The sequence below is a fragment of the Somniosus microcephalus genome, chromosome 3, assembly GCF_052327205.1.
Source record: "Somniosus microcephalus isolate GS21.2 chromosome 3, FLI_Smic_1.0, whole genome shotgun sequence".
Classification (NCBI taxonomy): Eukaryota; Metazoa; Chordata; class Chondrichthyes; order Squaliformes; family Somniosidae; genus Somniosus; species Somniosus microcephalus.
The window spans coordinates 314,114,809-314,135,810 of NC_140989.1; the positions used below are offsets into that span (position 1 = coordinate 314,114,809).

The 21,002-nt window shown below is 43.4% G+C and overlaps 1 protein-coding gene across 1 annotated transcript; it reads right to left on the reverse strand.

Moving 5' to 3' along the window:
- Positions 1–250: 250 nt before the first annotated feature.
- On the reverse strand, positions 251–17,272 carry ebna1bp2 (EBNA1 binding protein 2). The gene is made up of 9 exons (XM_085983000.1): positions 17,080–17,272; positions 14,941–15,024; positions 13,748–13,920; positions 12,396–12,519; positions 7,153–7,242; positions 3,046–3,121; positions 2,748–2,853; positions 1,934–2,102; positions 251–790 (listed from the first exon to the last, which is right to left on the reverse strand). The coding sequence occupies exons 1-9, from the start codon at positions 17,149–17,151 to the stop codon at positions 740–742; spliced, it is 945 nt and encodes a 314-aa protein (XP_085839126.1). The 5' UTR covers positions 17,152–17,272; the 3' UTR covers positions 251–739.
- Between the last annotated feature and the right edge of the window lie 3,730 nt (positions 17,273–21,002).

Genomic DNA, 21,002 nt, shown 5'->3' on the forward strand with positions numbered 1-21,002 from the left:
CTAATGGAATGATTTGGCTAGCTTGTTTACTCAGTTACTACCCTCGTGCTGTTCTTCGTCACCCTGATACACTGAAGAGAATCCGTCATAGAATTTCCTGTGGCCACCATGAAGGTTCTTAGTGAGGGTAGGAGAGATTTAATCTAAATCCCCCTGCCCTAGAGGGCAACAGATTCCAAATGCTCAAGCACCACTTTTTCTGCACTGCATCCAAAGTAAACGTTACATTATGTAAACACTCAGGCCAAAAGATGGAAAAGATGTTGGGATTTATTTTTGCATTAACAGTCCTATGATTACTATAAATGTACATGCTTATCCTAGGATCCAATACCAACAAGTCACTGGTCTTTCATACACTCAATTTTGGAAGTTATTTTAACACAAGATACCTAGTGATAAGTAAACGTTGCAATCTGTCCACGGTTAAAGTTAGCTGGTCATAGGTAGAAACCTTTACTTTTAACAGTAATTTCTGAAGTGATTACAAAAACATTTCTGACCTACATTTAATAAGTCAACAATTTCCAGACATTGATACCATCCAAACCAAACAAGCTTCAACCAATAATGTTGTAAAATCTTAATAATCAAAAGCAGATTTTCTTCTTCTAGAGGTGACATTCAGTATCCTCATGTAAAAATCTGTATACGGATACAAAAGAGCAAAACCAAGTTCATTAAACCCCACACTGTGGGGAAACAGGATAGCAAGATCCATCTCTGTATTTTCAGTTCATTATCGTGCCTGGTTTTTCATCTTCTGTCTATTCCTTTTGCCAGGACGCTTCTGCAAATGAAAAAAAGACATACAGTATTACAAACTAATTCACATTTTAAAAGAGCAGGTTTTTTCCATTCTTCTCTGCCCTCCCAAAAAGAACAGAAAAATTGTGATCTGATTGGAAGGAACAATAGCTACTCCAAAAGACAGAAACATCAAAGTGAAGAGGACATATATACTGTAAGTGTAGCTTCACTAAAGAGTTTTTCTTCTGATTTCTCTGCTCCTCCACTAAAGGCAGCAACTCAGGCTTCAGTTTGGTTCCATGGTGCCAATAGTCCTCTAGTATCTAATACCCACCCCCCATGTTACCATTGTAGATGTCTTTAGCATTTTCCAGTAAGACTTTTCTTTAAATAAAAAAAAATGCAAGTCACTGCATTATTGTAACAAAATCATGATGGGAAGCCTAGGTCCTCATTGCAAAAGAAACTGGTCTTGGCAATATTGGGTAGTCATTGGAAGAGCTTAAAATAGTCAGTGTTTTCCTCAATAGATTTAATTAAAATTGTCTAAGCATAGAACCTAAATACCTCAAATGAATGGTTCAGCTTACTACCTAAAACACAACTACAAATGCCATCAATAAGATTTACATTCCATTTAAAATCTGTTCTAAGTGCACTAACTCTTAGCACCAACATAGTAGGAATAGACAAATCTTCCAGTTCTGTTTCCCTCAGTTCCCAATTTGACATGCATTGGATGAGGATATTCATGGAGAAGTATTGATATCTGATAAAATAGGAAGACTAGAAAAGTCAGCCCCATTCCCAAAAGTTTCTAAATTTTCTTTATTTGAATGATGCTTTTCAGAAGGGAAATAGACTCCCCAACATCCCTGTTCTAGAATTTCACTCGTCAGATTTTGACTGTTGCTGTACTAAAAGAGGTCAGTGCTCAGTGGATAAATATTTGAAGCAGAGGAAGATCTGGACAATGGGGAGAATGCAGGGTAGTGGGATTAAACTTTGGATTGCTCTAGCAAAGAGCAAGCATAGACAAAATGAATTAAATTGGCAGAATGCATGTAAACATACACACAGAACATTCATGAGGAACTGGCGACTTTGCTATTAATAGATATTGTTTTATTAATGGTAAACACCTCATTGCAGGAACTGTAATATTCATAGAAAATGTACTCACATTTGCATTTTTCTTTCCTCCTTTTCCAAAACTCTTGTTTTTGGAATGTGCAACTTTTGATCTGAAGCTGGAGACATCATTGTGACTGTCTCTGGTGTTCCACTTTAAGCCTCTCTTCTTTCCTCCAAAACCAAACTTCTCATTTTTATATTTCCTCTTCACATTTGTTCTGGGTTTAAAAAATGAACAATTGGCTGTCAATAACCAATTTAGTAGGTCCTACAGTTTTATAGTTATGGGCTACTTAAACTCTCACCTCGACAAGTCCAGGACTAATTCACACAGATGCATAAAATAACCTGTGGGTGGGTTACTGGATTGTTTTCTTTTCTGAAGGTTCGTCCTCTATTTAAGTCCATCATGTGGCAACACCATTCCTATAGGACAAGCATGTAACCTGGTCCTAGGCCTCCTATGAAAAGCAATCTTGAACTGGCTACCAATTGGCACACAAGAATACATATGCGGCACCAGTCTATTCCAGATATTATATATTAATAAAAAAAGCTCAAGTTCTGCTATACAAGTCATACAGGGTTTTATGGTCCCTGTCCCTAGGGGTGCAACATATACTTCCCTCCCCCACCATTTTAAAGGGTAGGTTCTTGCGTTGCTGACTTTGATTTCCAACCTTCAGTCAGGAGGTTGCAAACTATTTTTTAAAACTGTGTTTAATGGCATTACGTGAACTGACTCCAAATGTGTATAGTGAAAGGTTACCTGCCAGCCCTTTCAGTCTTTCTGCTCAAGTGCGCCTGGTAACAGAAACACAACAAAGATTGAGGGTGAACTTCTCACCAATATAATCTCTTACCCTTTCTTCTGCTGTGCAATTCCACCTGGTAATCCTCCACCACCTTCTTTCTTTGCTTTTGAAGAAGCCTTATCACCCTCAAGGAAATCCAGCTTGTCAGAAAGTCCTGAAGATCAAAGAATGCAGAATCAAAATCTCATTCACCTGTACTTTTACACTAGTGAGTAAACAGTAAAACAAAAACACCTCCACGTACATCTGGTTTGTTCCAACCTCTTGAGTTCTGGTGAAACAGGGTTAAAATTGCGACAAAAATCCCAAATCTACTGACACGTAGGTACAAAAACACAAAACAAACCTTTCTGGTACTTTTTCACTGCTGTCATCATGGCTTTCTTTTCTTTTTGACGCTTCTGTATAACTTCTATTTGAACCTATGGCCAAAAGAATAGAATTCGTTGACAAGTTGCAAATCACCTCGACAGAAAGGGCAGTACATTCTTAGATTGAAAAGTAAAAATGAGCCACGCAATGCTTATACTTTAAGGAACGGTTGCATTTTTCAGATATCAGTATATACGCAAACTTATTTCAGCAGAGCTTGAATTCTGAAGCTGAATATTTATCTACCAATGTCAAATTTTCTTCATCTGCAAAACTAAATCACGAATGAACAAGCTTATAGAATGATAGAAATTTATGGCACAGGAGGCCATTGTGTGTGTGCTGGCCGAAAAAGAGCTAACCAGCCTAATCCCACTTTCCAGTTCTTGGCGGTCCATAGCTTTGTAGGTTACGGCACTTTAAGCGCATATCCAAGCTTATGCCGGTGGTTGGAATACTAGTGGTGCATTTATATTGCAAACCCACTACAAGGGAGGGTTTCTTCAATGTTGGATGCCGCTCCTACCGGGTTTCCCCGCACGAGGTGGAGTTCCCCACCTGGAAGTCAGCCTGATTGCCTGCCTGACTGGAAGCCAAGCCTGTCAATGCTGGAGAAGAGGTGGTAGGGCCAGGTAGGTCTGAACCCTTACCCCGTGGGGTGGGGTGGGGGGGAATGCCCGGAGGAAGCACTCCTGCTCCTCCTGGCCCACAAGGAGTGCACCCCAAAGCTATCCTCGCCTTCCTACAGCTGCCGTGTTCAGAGGCCCGGTCACAGTTAAACCCGCAAAGCAGGCTAAATCCGAGGCTTCCAGCCTCATTAACATATTTAAAATGCCAACCCGCTTGGCTGCCTGCTCCTTTTCCCGTCTCAGTAAAAGCCAGAAGTTGGTGGGTTGGAACTGGCTTCCCGACACACTCCCATTTTTTGGCCACTTAACCCCACCCCACCCGCCCCCCCATGTTAAAACTCCCCTCAATGTTTCTAGCAATGTATAATTGTTTCAAGATTGCGGTTCACAACTTTTTGCTGGTGCTAGTACCTTCCCTGGTGTTTTGTTTAGATATTAAAATACAACAGCTTGCCTCTTTTTCCTCTATTTTTTCATTCCCCTCCCAATCACTGCACTATGACATTGTCTGCAACAAAGAGATGCTTTCATGAATAATCTGCAACAAAGAGATGCTTTCATGAATAATCCATGTTCTCATATAAGTAAAGCATGGATGTATAAAAAATTGTGAATAATGTAAATGTGAAAAGAGCTTCCATCAACATTGTAACTACGAGTATCCTGCTGGACATTCCTGTGCTAGGGAGGGAAGGAAACAAAGCACAACCAGGAACTCAGCTCCTGATTGTTATTCAGTGACTCCTACTGGAAAATACATTTGTGTGGATGTTGGAGAGGACAGGATCAGGCTCCACTCTGATACTCTCTGTGGTTGAATAGAGGGCCAGCACTCACTGCCTCGGCTCACATATGAAGAACTGCCACTTGGACCAGCTACTGGAAGGCTATTGGCCTCCATGGCATATTATCCCAAAGCCACTAACTGTTGCTGGGAGACTAGGGAAAATTGTGTAATTTTATTTTTACATATCTACACATTAAATTTTAAAAAATCCAGTTTAGATAACATAGCAGCCAGAAAAATTGTGTTAACAGAGAACCAGATTTTGGGTCAAAATCCTGGAACTCCCTACCCAACAGCACTGTGGGAGTAGCTTCACCACACGGACTGCAGCGGGTCAAGAAGTGGGCTCGCCACCACCTTCGAGGGCAATTAGGGATGGGCAATAAATGCTGGCCTTGCCAGCAACACCCACATCCCATGAATGAATAATTTTATTTTTTATTTTTTGAAGAACACATGGGAATACAATAGAATAAATATTTGACGAGTTTGCAGAGAACTAAGGTGAAACAAATGGCCAGTCCTTCATATAGATAATTACAATCATTGCTGTAGTTCAACAAATTGCTAATAGCTATTTTCATGGTAGATAAGAACATATTACATCACAAGATATTTTGCAATCCAGGAACAGCGCATTGGCCTTTATCGGTCCAACAATTGCATTCTGAGTTTTATGAGTTATTATATTTTAGTCACAAGACACTTCGCATATTTGACCAAGTTAGTACTCCTTTATGTAACATATATTTAATAATGCATTGCATATTACAAACTGACATGTCGAATATATTCGAATGCCTTATTGTTAAGGTACGGCACATTAAATTTCTCCAATTTATCAATTTGAGAGCTGAATCAGCTCTTTCAAAGAGTCACTGAGGCTCTCAGGAGGCATTTTGTCAAGCTGGCAGCTTGGTGCTACTTTGTTTTTAAAACTAGCCTGTAGAAAAAAAATATTGTTCCCTAAACATAGTAACCAGAAATAGTTTCAGTTTGAAAAGGTGAAATAAAATCAAAGTGATTACTAGGCAGAGTGTGAAAGTTGAGACAAAGCATGTCCAGCCAGATAGGTGCAACACACGACCAGCCCAACCCTGAAATATTCAGTTAGAATAAGCACCCCTAAATATCCTCATTCTCAAATCGAACAACTGCATCTCCCAATTAGTATGGCCACATTCAAATGCATTACAAATAGCACCACTTATTTTCTCTCCTTTGGTCACCTTGAGTCTTGCATGACCTAGCCACTACCAAACAGAACACCTTTTTCCAATGCTGCTATAAATCCAGTTGCTGGATAGCCGACAAGGGTAATTATCCCTTCAGTTTTCTCCATCTTAAGCATTTATCCTCTGCTCAGCATCTCCAATGCAGTTAAGATGATAAACTTGCTGTTTGAACAAAACTGTGTTCTAACACTATTAGGAACAGGAGTAGGCCCCTCGAGCCTGTTCCGCCATTCAATGAGATCATGGCTGATCTGTATCCTAACTCCATCCACCCGCTTTGGCTCCATATCCCTTAATACCCTGGGCTAGCAAAAGAAAATTAATCTCAGATTTAAAATGATCAATCGAGCTAGCAGCTATTGCTTTTGTTTGAGAGAGTTCCACACTTTACATAAGAACATAAGAAATAGGAGCAGGAGTAGGCCAATCGGCCCCTCGAGCCCGCTCCACCATTCAATAAGATCATGGCTGATCTGATCCTAACCTCAAATCTTCTATCACTCTCCATCCCACCCGAACCCATGTGATCTCCCGGGAGAGGCGAAAAACCAGATAAAAAACCCAATGGCCAATTTGGGAGAAAAGATCTGGGAAATTCCTCTCTGACCCATCTAGGCGATCGAAACTCTTCCAGGAGATCACTCTGTCCCTATATTTTCTACAGTACTTACCTTCTGTAAAGGCGATCTCCGCCCCAGCCAGGAACAGGAATAAAACCATCTCCTGAAATCTAATACAGAATTAGAACACAAGAAGTAGGAGCAGAACCAGGCTACACGGCCCCTGGGCCCGCTCCACTACCCACAGGGCCATGACCATTCCGAACCTAGACTCATGTCCAATTTCCTGCCCGCTCCCCGTAACCCCTAATTCCCTTTGCGTGAATAAGTTTCCTAACTTCTCTCCTGAATGGTCTGGCTCTGATTTTAAGGTTATGTCCCCTTGTCTTGGACTCCCCCACCAGCAGAAAAGGTTTCTGTCTATCTACCCTATCAATTCCTTTCAAAATCCTAAAAGCCTCAATCAAATGACCGTTAAAATTCAGTTAGAATAAGATACCTATTCTTAGAGCTTTTACACGAACACAGCTTCTTTGACAAGAGATAGCCATCAATCAACGCTGCACTAAAAGCTTCTGGATTCAAATTACGCACCATTGCCTACTCTTGCAAGACCTCAAAAATATTTTGCAGATGTAACTGAATTTTATCAACCGGTAGAAATAAAACATTTACAAAACCAAGGTACGCTCATTTACAGTATTCCTAAAGCAAATCAAGTAGTAAGCACAAAACTGCGACCACCAACTTTCCCAGGATAAGTCAGGGGGCATGAATTAACATATTCTCCACTGAAGATGAAAATCATACAACAATCATGCAGGAAGAGTCAAATTCTGGATGTTCACACACACAAAAAAAAGCAAATACCTTCTTGCCGTATTTTCGCAATGCTCTGAGCTGTTTCGCTTTTTCAGACTTTTCCATGGAGAGCTGCTTCGATATCATTTTTTCTCGAATCTGACAGAAACCAAAAAAATTAAGGAAAAAAATATGTATTCATATAACACCGATCAGAAATGTCCCAAAGTGCTTCACATACAGTGAACTGCTTCAAAGTGGTATGTAGGCAAATGTGCCTCAAACAACAATGAGCTGATTAACCAGTTAATTTGTTTTTAGTAGTGTTGTTTTAGGGAAGAATGCTGGCTAAGACACCATACTCTTCTTCAAATAGTCATATGGAATCTTTAACATCCACTTGAACCACTGAAGAGACTGGCAGGATCTCTGCTTAACATTACATTGGAAGGAGAACACCTCTGGCAATTCAGTACTGCACTGAAGTGTCAACCTACATTACGTACTTAAGACCCGGAGTAGGGCTTGAACCTGCAACTTTCTGATTCAGCAGTGAGACTGCTACCAACTGAGTCAAGAATACAAAAGACACACTCTAGATGCAGCATCCTGTGGCTCTCAATAAAAATCATTAGATTAACCGAGATTTATACAAGGCCCTATTGCTTAAAGCGTCAGCGGGAGGAATCTCGGCGGCGGCGGTGATATAAAAAGGCCCCAGAGGCTCAGGTAGGCCTCAGAGCGTACTAATCTCCAATCTCAGAGAGGGAGAGAAGTAAAAAGTAATCGAAGTGTGACGTCACCAGAAAGCAGGTAAGTGATTGGTTGGTATTTCTCTCTTTATAAACTTTAACTCTGTGGTTTATAGTTTCTAAAGTGTCTGTGGTGTAGCGGGGACTGTTTATAAACCAGGGCCCTTAAATATACCATTTAACTGTAGTGTAACTGGTGGGATTGATTTGATTTAATTTAATTGCAATTAATTAAAGGGTAAGTCATGGCAGGACAGCCCGGTGCCGTGGTATGCTCCTCCTGCGCTATGTGGGAACTCGGGGACACTTCCTGTGTCCCTGACAACTATGCGTGCAGGAAGTGTATCCAGCTGCAGCTACTGGCAGATCGCATTGCGGTGCTGGAGCTGCGATTGGATACATACTGGACCATTCGCGAGGCTAAGGACGTCGTGAATAGCACGTTTGATCAGTTGGTCACACCGCAGGCAAAGGTTGGTCAGGAAGAAAGGGAATGGTGACCAACAGACAGAGTACTAGGCACAGGCAGGGGTCCCCTGTGGACATCCCCCTCTCAAACAGATACACCACTTTGAGTACTGTTGGGGGGGGGGGGGGATGGCTTATCAGGGGAAGGCAGCAGCAGCCAACTTCCTGGCACCAGGGGTGGCTCTGCTGCACAGGACGGGAGGAAAGAGGGGTAGAGCTATAGTAATAGGGGATTCTATTGTAAGGGGAATAGATAGGCGTTTCTGCAGCCGCAAACGAGACTCCAGGATGGTGTGTTGCCTCCCTGGTGCAAGGGTCAAGGATGTCTCAGAGCGGCTGCAGAACATCTCGGAAGGGGAGGGTGAACAGCCAGTTGTCGTGGTGCATATAGGTACCAACGATATAGGTAAAAAGCGGGATGAGGTCCTAAAAGCTGAATATAGGGAGGTGGAGGTAAATTAAAAAATAGGACCTCAAAGGTAGTAATCTCAGGGTTGCTACCAGTGCCACGTGCTAGTCAGCGCAGAAATAGAAGGATATTTCAGATGAATACTTGGCTAGAGGAATGGTGCAAGGGGGAGGGATTCAAATTCCTGGGACATTGGAACCGGTTCTGGGGGAGGTGGGACCAGTTCAAACTGGACGGTTTGCACCTGGGCAGGGCCGGGACCGATGTCCTAGGGGGAGTGTTTGCTAGTGCTCTGGGGGAGGGTTTAAACTAAAATGGCAGGGGGACAGAGGAAAGGGAAACAAGGATAAAAGCAAAAGATAGGAAGGAGAAAAACAAAAGTGTCAGTCAGAGAAATCAACGGTTTAAATCAAACATGGCCACAGTAAATAATAATTCTAATAGGTCTAAGAGCGTTAAAAAAACAAGCCTGAAGGCTTTGTGTCTTAATGCGAGGAGCATTCGTAATAAGGTGGATGAATTAGCTGCGCAAATAGAAGTAAACGAATATGATTGAATGGGATTACGGAAACATGGCTCCAGGGTGGCCAAGGCTGGGAACTCAACATCCAGGGTTATTCAATATTCAGGAAAGATAGGCAAAAAGGGAGGTGGGGTAGCATTGCTGGTTAAAGAAGGGATTAACACAATTGTAAGGAAGGATATTAGCTCTGATGATGTGGAACCTGTATGGGTAGAACTGAGAAATACCAAGGGGCTGAAAACATTAGTGGGTGTGGTATACAGACCTCCAATCAGTAATGCGGAGGTTGGGGATGGCATTAAAAGGGAAATTAGAGAAGCGTGCAATAAGGGCACAGCAGTCATCATGGGTGACTTTAATCTACATATAGATTGGGCTAACCAAATTAGTCACAATACTGTGGAGGAGGAATTCCTGGAGTGTTTACAGGATGGTTTCCTGGACCAATATGTTGAGGAATCAACCAGAGATCAGGCCATCTTAGACTGGGTATTATGCAACGAGAAAGGATTAATTAGCAATCTTGTTGTACGAGGCCCCTTGGGTCGGAGCGATCATATTATGATCGAATTCTTCATTAAGATGGAAAATGAAGTAGTCCACTCAGAGACTAGGGTCCTAAATTTAAATAAAGGAAACTACGATGGTCTGAGGCGCGAGTTGGGTAGGATTGATTGGGGAATGTCACTCAAAGGGTTGACGGTGGATAGGCAATGGCAAACATTCAAAGACCGCATGGATGAACTACAGAATTTGTTCATCCCAGTTTGGCATAAAAATAAAACAAAAAAGGTGACTCAACCATGGCTAACAAGGGAAATTAGGGATAGCATAAGATCCAAGGAGAGGACATATAAATTGGCCAGAAAAAGCAGTAAACCTGAGGATTGGGAGCAGTTTAGGATTCAACAAAGGAGGACAAAGGGATTAATTAAGAAAGGGAAAATAGAATATGAAAGTAAGCTTGCGGGGAACATAAAAACTGACTGTAAAAGCGGTTATAGATATGTGAAGAGAAAAAGATTGGTGACGTCAAGCGTAGGTCCCTTGCAGTCAGAATCAGGGGAATTTATAATGGGGAACAAAGAAATGGCAGACCAATTAAATACATATTTTGGTTCTGTCTTCACAAAGAAGGACACAAATAACCTCCCAGAGATGTTGGGGAACATAGGGTCTGATGAAAGGGAGGAACTGAAAGAAATCAGTATTTGTAGGGAAATGGTGTTAGGGAAATTGATGGGATTGAAGGCTGATAAATCCCCAGGGCCTGATAATCTACATCCTAGGGTACTTAAGGAAGTGGCCCTAGAAATAGTAGATGCATTGCTGGTCATCTTCCAACATTCGATGGAATCTGGAACAGTACACATGGATTGGAGGATAGCTAATGTTACCCCACTATTCAAAAAAGGTGGTAGAGAGAAAACGGGGAATTACAGACCAGTAAGCCCGACATCGGTAGTGCGGAAAATGCTAGAGTCCATTATAAAAGATGTAATAGCAGAGCACTTGGAAAACAGTGACAGGATCGGACAAAGTCAACATGGATTTACATAAGGTAAATCGTGCTTGACTAATCTACCGGAATTTATTGAGGATGTAACTGGTAAAATAGATAAGGGAGAACCAGTGGATGTGGTGTATTTGGACTTTCAGAAGGCTTTCGATAAGGTCCCGCATAAGAGATTAGCGTGTAAAGTTAAGGCACATTGGATTGGGGGCAAGGTATTGACTTGGATAGAGAACTGATTGGCAGACAGAAAGCAAAGAGTTGGAATAAACAGCTCTTTTTCCAAGTGGCAGGCAGTGACTAGTGGGGTACCACAGGGATCGGTCCTTGGAGCCCAGCTATTCACAATATATATTAATGATCTAGACAAGGGAACTAGATGTAATATCTCCAAATTTGCAGACGACACAAAGCTGGGTGGGCGTGTGTGCTGTGAGGAGGATGCCGAAAAACTCCAGGATGATTTGGACAGGTTGGGTGATTGGGCAAAAGCATGGCAGATGCAATAGAACATGGATAAATGCGAAGTTATCCACTTTGGTGGTAAAAACAGGAAGGTAGATTATTATCTGAACGGCAATAGATTGGGAGAAGGGGAAGTGCAAAGAGACCTGGGTGTCCTTGTGCACCAGTCGCTGAAGGTAAGCATGCAGGTGCAGCAGGCGGTTAAGAAGGCAAATGGTATGTTGGCCTTTGTAGCGAGAGGGTTTGAGTACAGGAACAAGGATGTCTTGCTGCAGTTATACAGGGCCTTGGTGAGACCACATCTTGAGTATTGTGTGCAGTTTTGGTCGCCTTATCTGAGGAAGGATGTTCTTGCCATGGAAGGAGTTCAGCAAAGATTCACCAGGCTGATACCTGGGATGGCAGGAATGACGTATGAGGAGAGATTGGGTCGATTGGGCTTGTACTCGCTGGAGTTTAGAAGAATGAGAGGGGGTCGCATTGAAACTTATAAAATTCTGACAGGACTGGACAGACTAGATGCAGGAAGGATGTTCCTGATGGTCGGGGAGTCCAGAACCAGGGGTCACAGTTTAAGGATAAGGGGTAGGCCATTTAGGACAGAAATGAGGAGGAATTTCTTCACCCAGAGAGTGGTGAACCTGTGGAATTCTCTACCACAGAAGGCAGCAGAAGCCAATACATTAAATATATTCAAGGCGGCGTTGGATATATTTCTTAAGGCATCAAGGGGTATGGGGAGAAAGCAGGGACCGGGTACTGAATTTGGATGGTCAGCCACGATCGCATTGAATGGCGGAGCAGGCTCGACGGGCCAAATGGCCTACTCCTGCTCCTATCTTTCTATGTTTCAAACCCCCCACTGAGCCAGCCATTGGCATCCATGCTAATTTCTTAAGCTAGGAATGGTAGGTTGATCTACCAAATGCACCTCAAACATTATTGTGTGGGTGAACTGCCATGAAGCATATTTGAGCAATGTTACAGATTGTTTCCTGGACATTCTCCATCTCTTCCTGGTCTAAAATTTTGGGATAAGTAGTTGCCTTGAAAAAGTATCTTTGATTTACATCAAGTACTTACTGTACTAAGAAATTGCACGACAGATTCCTACATTAACCCTCAATGTTCAGTTAAAGCTAAATCGCTCTAATATGTAAAGAGAGACGGATAGCTACTCACCTTCTGCATTTGCTGGTCTGATTTGGCCATCTCTGCAAAGTAGTCATCTGGTCTCCTTGTTGCAATTTTCAGTTGCTGTAGAAGAGGCAATGCATCCAATGCGGTGGCCTGTGCCTGGCGATAACTAAACAAAAAGTGAAATTATTAAAAGAAAATAGAAGGACTTTGTAAATTCAGTTTGGCAGAAGCTGCACTGAAAAAGAATATTTACTTTGAAATGGATGCAAAAGAATCAATTCATCTCAAGTCATGAAATGCAAAACTACACAATTTCAATTCTTGGTATTTAATTCTAAATTATTTTCAAAACTAACTGCAACTTGGAGGGGAAAAGAAGCCAGGGGCCAGACAAGATAACTCATTCATACCAGTCCTTTTAGTATACAATTAGCCTTAGTTTAAAACCTTTTTTTCCTGTTACTTACAATGACATCTTAATTTACTTCCATTTCATTACTACTATTTTTTTTCCTGTTTGTAATCTCTAACCTTTTAAACTCGCAATACATTAGAATGCTTTTGGCACCAAACTTATTCTTTTTTTGCCTTCCACACCACATTGCAGTGCTGTGCAGTACTCTTTGAAAATAATCTGGATAAAGGACAACAGTGGTAAACCTCTTTGAACATGGTCAGTCACCCCCAATAGAACCATTAGCTAAACAGAACCCCTGTTTCCATCCCACCTAGGTAAATGGAACAGAGGACCAAGACCAAGTCCAAACAATTAGCCTCAACTTTCAAAAGTGCATTGCTCCCAGTGAAGGCTGTAGTAATGCCAAGAAAGCCAATATATCAATGTATTCTTCCCACTCCCAAAAGCATTGCGCACCGTGCATTTCAAAATGTACAATGGTTCCACAAAAATGTGTACGTGTAAATACTGAAAATTTCAATTAATTTTTTTTTTTTAAAGATAGGAAATATATATACACAATGTACAGGGAACACTTGTACTTGTCATTTTGCCACGTTGTGCCAGAAATTCATCACGATACAAATGCAACGCCATTACACCATCCTTCAGCAAGAAGTATTTTGTGCCCATACGGGCAATGTCTGGACCTTAATGCAACAAGATATGCGCGCTGTAAATCTCCAAGGGACGAGGTATATTGGAGGAATGAGTCCACCTTGACAAAATAAGAATATTACTGCAAATTGTGAAAACATTCTGTTTAATAGATGTTTCAATGAAAAAGAGTAATTTTAACTTAAAAAATGGCGAGATCATCCAACTTTGATTAATTGTAGCCTTTTATATTTCTTTTGAAAACTCCATAAGAAAAGCTTCTTACAGATACATATATATCCCCAACAGCTTGAAGTTAATTGTTAAACCTTATACCTACAAGTACATCTCACGTTGAAAGTCATCATCTGGGTCAATATCTGAACGTTCCTGTCCTACAGGTTTGCCTTCAGCCTTTGCTATGATGTCAGCAGCTGGGCCATTCGTCATGTCCAGCCTCTCCACCCACTCCAGGTCTTTCTTGAAGTCTTCTAAGCATTGTTTCAAGCCCACCTGAAGATTCAAAAAATATATATAAATATGTAATCACAACCATATTTCAGGGACATTATAACCACTTTCATATAGAAAGTAAAGGCTCTGCTAAGATTTCACCACATCAGTGAAAGTGGCAGTGTTCTCCAGGTATTACATCTAATTTAGTTTTGTTACAAATTTGCTGTGACTGTGTAAACTCCATAAAAATCAGTAGCCGGAAGCGAAGTAAATCACTTCTTTCTGTGGATTGGTCTATGCATCGGTGGAAACTATTATATTCCTGAGTATTACTATGTAAACAGCTTGGTACTATTGAGGAGCAAGCATACAATGGGTAGCCATTGGTTTCTGGTTAGGAAGTTAGGAATGGGGGGACGTTGAAGGAGGAGACGAGAAAGAGGTTTACAAAAGTTTCACTTTTCTGAAGAGGATGAAATGGTCCCCCCACCATATGCTAGCTTTCCCAATATGTTTCTCTGCAAGTTAGTTACAAACTTGCTGTGTGTAACACATTAACTACTGCAAAATCAATTTGGTTCAGTAGGATAATGAGTGCAATCCATACCAACTATGGGGACGATGTTTGGATATTCTGACTGCTCCTTTCAGCAGAATAATTGGGCAATAACCAAAAACCTAGTTACAATAATAGAGTAAAAACACCCTAGTTCCTTTGGACTTGCTCAACTAAATTCATAGCAAGGAAATCAACAAAAATGCACATTCATGCAGATGTTTCAAAGGATTGTTTTAAGCTGCAACTATTAGGATTGGATTATTGTTTCAGAAGCTCCCATTTTAAAACTTAAAGCATGGATTTATCTAATTCTAATGGACTTTCAAGCCTTGTTGGCTATAGTTGACCAAATCAGTTTTGCACCACGAGTTGTGCTAAATCTCTGCTGCATTAGGAAACTATGGCAACTGTTTCAGTTACCTTAGGGCTCAGGCTGCTGGTTGACAGATATTCAAATTTACTGTGCATAGTGCAAAAATTAAGAGATTAATGTAAAAGAAAATAAAAAGAAACCTTACCACGTTGTTGACACATTGTTTCTCTAACTCCTCCACTACGTTCAAACCAGGTTTGAGCAAACCCTTTGAATATGCATCTTGAAGCTGTAATAAAATGAACACTTAATATAACTGGTTTAAGTGAAAACCCAAGTGCTTTACATCAGATGTCAATCAAACTTCACTGCTGAGATGTGGGAAGTTAAACCAAACCCCCATTAGAGTATGGGCAAAGATAAAAGGAGGATGCTGACAGAACAACAACGTTTAATAGCTTTTAATTTCTGCCCTTCATTATTCTGCATCTAAATCTACTTTAGTGAACACACATATCCAGATACTCAAAAGGTTTGCAAGAAAGGCATCTTCCATGGTAATGGCAAAATGTTAACTGTTTGAAAATAGGGCAATGCCATATTTGGTTGTTCCCCCTAGGGAATAAAGCTAAAAAATGTTTTTAGGTTAGAAAATTGCTCACATATAGTGATGCCTCTAACAAAACCCCACCAGCTCAGATTGTGTCCTGAATGAGGCCTCTCAATGCAAACCTGAACACAATTCACTCCAAGTTCTATCAATGAAGTATGAATGACCAGATACATTGTGATACATTTTTTTATTGATCTATCGTAGGAGCTAAAACAAAAGTTATGGATTCATTTTTGGACAAGTACTATAGAGCTTTTGTGATGAATACTTAAATGTTATTAATTAAGCCATTATTGAAGTTCATTTTCACAACAAATCATAAACAGTCTAAAGAATACTTGAAGTAACTTTTTTCAAGTGATTTATGAGGTTAGGTCTCAAACATCCTTTCACAGAATAACCTGTGGGATATTTTTCAAGTGCTATTATGGCTATGAAGATTACAATAACATTTCTGCAATGCCAAATTACAAATCAATATGCTGTATGAAGTTACTAATATAGCCGATTTGTCCTATCCACTACTTGGATGTTTCTTTTTGCTGTTGTACTATGTTCAAATAAAGCTTAAAAAAAATCAGTAACTGTACTGTACTGTCCAATATTACAGTAAGTCAAGCAATTCTACACTGATGCTATTGGTGGCCCAGCTTTCTTTGGGAATAGGAACTTCTACAGGTATTAATCACCTGCAAATGAGCGATCTGGTCACCTCTGTCTGTAGGTACTTATACTAGCAGGGTCGGCAGCGAGCACCTCTCATGCCTGGTATCCCTTTAAATTTTACTTGGGAGGCAATCTTCAACTCCTATAAGTCTTGTGTCCAAATTGCAATCTATGGCTGTGATTAATGTGACCAACAGAATTTGAGTGTACAAGCCGCTCTGGCAAGATTTGCACCACTGAACTAACTTACACCAGTGCACAAAAATAATCCACCCCCACCAACCAACCACTGTAATTTGTGAATAGGTATAGAAACATAGAAGATAGGAGCAGGAGTAGGCCATTCGGCCCCTCGAGCCTGCTCTGCCATTCAATGGGATCATGACTGATCATCCAAATTCAGTACCCTGTCCCTGCCTTCTCCCCATATCCCTTTAGCCTTAAGAAATATATCTAACTCCTTCTTGAATATATTTAATGAATTGGCCTCCACTGCCTTCTGTGGTAGAGAATTCCACAGGTTCACCACTCTCTGGGTGAAGAAATTCCTCCTCATCTCTGTCCTAAGTGGCTTAGCCCTTATCTTTAGCCAGTGACCCCTGGTTCTGGACTCCCCGACCATCGGGAACATCCTTCCTGCATTTAGTCTGTCTAGTCCCGTTAGAATTTTATAAGTTTCAATGAGATCCCTTCTCATTCTTCGAAACTCCATCTCCTCATACATCATCCCTGCCATCCCAGGTATCAGTCTGGTGAATCTTCGCTGCACTCCTTCCATGGCAAGAACATCCTTCCTCAGATAAGAATGAATTTCAGGGAATTGGGGTCCTGAACCAATTTAAATGATAGGAAAACTTTGTGAGGTGGGGGAAGTTTTCATTCACAGATAATTTACTCATCGTGCCCCCTTTACGAGAAGCAGGCGACCTTCAAACGGTGAACAATTGCAGCCCGGGCACTGCTCCCGCTCTCCCCCTCCTCCGAGCAGGCGGCACTGGTGAACCAGGCCCGTGTCTCCGGCTCCCGGACAAATAAACCCAGCGCCGGCCCCGCGATGACACTGACCTCCAAGTCGGACAGGTCGGATCCCTCGGAGTCCGACATGGTCTCGGATTCAGCTCGGCGGTCCCGGGCCATGATGCTGCTGCTGCCGCCGCACCGAGACAACGTGAGCGGAAACAGCTACCCGGCGCCCACCGACTCCCGTCCGGCCTCCACAGGCAACCGCCCACTGGTTCCGAGAGACAGCCGGGCCCCCCTTCTCTCACTCACTGTGCGTTTATTTACTTATTCAGACGATTCTAAGTAGTGCGGGAGATTATTATCGCCGCTTTCAGGGAGAAAATACGCGGAAAAACAATTAAAAATGGTTGTTTAATTAAACGATACAAGACTACTTTATTTTCATCGTTTCGTTGTTATAATCTCCTCCCGATTGGAAAGCCGCCTCCCGCTCTGCTAACGCGGCGGCTAACGTGCTTTACTTCACCCCTCGATTTATTAATATTTCAGGCGCCGCCTCCAGCTGTCCGGCCGGACACAATATCGCGGTGCGCAAGGCCCGGGCTGTTGCCAAGGCGACTGCAGTTTCTGCCTGCCGCAACCTCAGCCTCACAGGATAATGACAGAGGAGGAAGGACGTTCAGCCCAGCATCACAATAGCATAGATGCATTGAAAGGGAAGCGAGAGGAACACACCAGGGAGACAGGAATAGCAGGATCTGCATAGGATGAAGAGGGGTGGGAGGAGGCTCTGACCAGTTGGGCCGAATGGCCTGTTTCTGTGCTGTAAATTCTATGGCCCTTATTTTGCGGTCAGCAGCGAAGAGACCTTGAAGAAAGCGCAATTTCTGTGGCTTGGATTTCAGCTCTCCCGATGTTATTTTGTATCTGACGCCAAGTCTAGGGGTTCGACAGCGTCCTGCAAGTGATGTCATCGAGCTTGCTAAGCAGCCAATCACATTGAAGAATTCTCACAGCCCGCAAACCAAGAAGTAAAAAGCACTGATTATCCTTCACTTTTTAATCATTTTACAGAGAGCGAAATAAAGATTGGGACATATACATGGGATTAAAGTAGAAGTTGAAATATCTTCAACAAACTTTTTAAAAAAATTATAAAAACCCATGGAATTTTTTATCATAATGGAAAAATTTCACAATATTTCCACAGATATAAAATTAGTTTTTCAGGGCCAGAACAGTTGTTCAGCAGTAATTATGACTCAGTACACCATTTAGAAACACAGTTACACCTCATTCAACAAGGCTTAACCTTTTCAGGAGTTTTTAACAGCGAGATTCCAGCGTAAAAGCTTAAGTTCTCATCAGTTCAGTGATTTCAATTTATTGCTGGCTGAGGGGAGCTCAACAGTGCGCCCTGTGGAGAAGCAGGGAATGACTGACTGCAACTTCTGGATTTCCGCCTTTACTGCACATGTGCGGACACCAGAACTTGCTGTCAGACTCACAGTTGTAATGACAGTGAACACTGACTATTTTGCTGTCATTACAACCACAAATTCTGGGCCATTGAAATTCTATGTAATCCATCCAGATAGCTCATATCACTACTCCATTGTAAAAAATCTTTTAATTTCTTAAATGATTCCAGGTTTTTGTCTCCACTGCTCGTATCTAGATGTAGGGTTGTCAACTCTGATTGGGCATATTCTTGGAGGTTTGATCATGTGACACTTGTCCACAGTTTGCAAATATTATTGCATTTAAAGGTTGAGCCTTGTAGTTCAGTGTCTTCCTTCACCGTATGTCTAAGAAAAAGTTTTTGCTCATTGGTAGGGAGAGACTGGGTATCTGGAAATTTCCCAAGTGCCCCCATGAATGGATCCCTAGGGTTGCTAACAATATTCCCTTTAGCGCTCTGCAGATCCCCAACTCCTCTGGTGAGCTGGCTTTTAAATAGAAAAACCGCACGCATGCGCGGAATTTTGAATGGCCCATGCAGCCTATTGAGGGGGCTGCGCAGGCCAAAATAATTAGCGGGAACATTGGTCGCTAATCCTTCAGGATTGCCCTGGGGTCTCCTGGAATTAAAGAATAACCTCGTAGACACTGCTGTGAGCAATCCAGGAGAAAAGCCATAGGGGCATTAAAAACAATGTGTGTTTTTTACATTTCCTTTGAGCACTTTCATTTATTAGTTATAAAAATATTGGATAAGAGGAAGTAAAGCTGCTTGACTGGGTGGGGTGGTTGGAGGCAGAAGGTCTCGTGATGAAATCTCCAGGAATACATCCGACCAGAGTTGGCAATCCTATTCCCCACCGCCTGTGAGACGTGCGCTCTCTGATCCCCACTGCCTTTGAGACGTGCGCTCTCTGATCCCCACTGTCTTTGAGACGTGCGCTCTCTGACCCCCAACCGCCTCTGAGACGTGCGCTCTCCGACCCCCACCGCCTCTGAGACGTGCGCTCTCTGACCCCCACCGCCTCTGAGACGTGCGCTCTCTGACCCCCACCGCCTCTGAGATGTGCGCTCTCTGACCCCCACCGCCTCTGAGACGTGCGCTCTCTGACCCCCACCGCCACTGAGACGTGCGCTCTCTGACCCCCCAACTGCCTGTGAGACGTGCGCTCTCTGACCCCCACCGCCTCTGAGACATGCGCTTTCTGACCCCCACCGCCTCTGAGACGTGCGCTCTCTGACCCCCACCGCCTCTGAGACGTGCGCTCTCTGACCCCCACCGCCTCTGAGACGTGTGCTCTCTGACCTCCACCGCCTGTGAGACGTGCGCTCTCTGATCCCCACCGCCTGTGAGACGTGCGCTCTCTGATCCCCCACTGCCTCTGAGACGTGCACTCTCTGACCCCCACCGCCTCTGAGACGTGCGCTCTCTGACCCCCACCCACTCTGAGACGTGCGCTCTCTGATCCTCACCACCTCTGAGATGTGCGCTCTCTGACCCCCACCGCCTCTGAGACGTGCGCTCTCTGACCCCCACCGCCTCTGAGACGTGCGCTCTCTGACCCCCACCCACTCTGAGACGTGCGCTCTCTGATCCTCACCGCCTCTGAGACGTGCGCTCTCTGACCTCCACCGCCTGTGAGACGTGCGCTCTCTGAACCCCACCGCCTGTGAGACGTGCGCTCTCTGATCCCCCACCGCCTCTGAGACGTGCGCTCTCTGACCCCCACCGCCTCTGAGACGTGCGCTCTCTGACCCCACCGCCTGTGAGACGTGCGCTCTCTGATCCCCACTGCCTTTGAGACGTGCGCTCTCTGATCCCCACTGCCTTTGAGACGTGCGCTCTCTGACCCCCAACCGCCTCTGAGACGTGCGCTCTCTGACCCCCACCGCCTCTGAGACGTGCGCTCTCTGACCCCCACCGCCTCTGAGACGTGCGCTCTCTGACCCCCACCGCCTCTGAGATGTGCGCTCTCTGACCCCCACCACCTCTGAGACGTGCGCTCTCTGACCCCCACCGCCACTGAGACGTGCGCTCTCTGACCCCCCAACTGCCTGTGAGACGTGCGCACTCTGACCCCCACCGCCTCTGAGACATGCGCTTTCTGACCCCCACCGCCTCTGAGACGTGCGCTCTCTGACCCCCACCGCCTCTGAGACGTGCGCTCTCTGACCCCCACCGCCTCTGAGACGTGCGCTCTCTGACCTCCACCACCTGTGAGACGTGCGCTCTCTGAGCAGCCCGAGGCGGGAGAGCTTAAAAGCTCACCTTTCGCGGGCTTTTTCTTTCACAGCTGGTGCCATCAGGAGAGCAGGAGGCCAGTAACTCTTATATAGGTGGAGCTGTTGCTAAACCCGAAACACTACAGTGTAGTGTCTCCCACCCTTCCACCTCCTCTAACCTTTTAGGGGTTAGGGGAAGTTGAAAAGGTAGGTTCAATTTATTTTATTTCAGGAGCCTAACCTAGGTGGAAAAGGTTCCAGGACAGGAGGCGGCAGTGAAAATACAACACCAGAAAACAGGTAGGTGACTGGTTGGTGAGTACTTTCACAAACTTATTCTA

Bases quoted from the DNA above. Each gene is read 5' to 3' on its own strand.
- ebna1bp2 (XM_085983000.1), bottom strand. From the start codon at position 17,151: ATGGCCCGGGACCGCCGAGCTGAATCCGAGACCATGTCGGACTCCGAG. The intron at 15,025-17,079 runs GTCAGTGTCATC...ATTTTATTACAG, and splicing joins CCGACCTGTCCGACTTGGAG to CTTCAAGATGCATATTCAAA. The intron at 3,122-7,152 runs GTATTTGCTTTT...TTTTGGCCATAG, and splicing joins TGCGAAAATACGGCAAGAAG to GTTCAAATAGAAGTTATACA.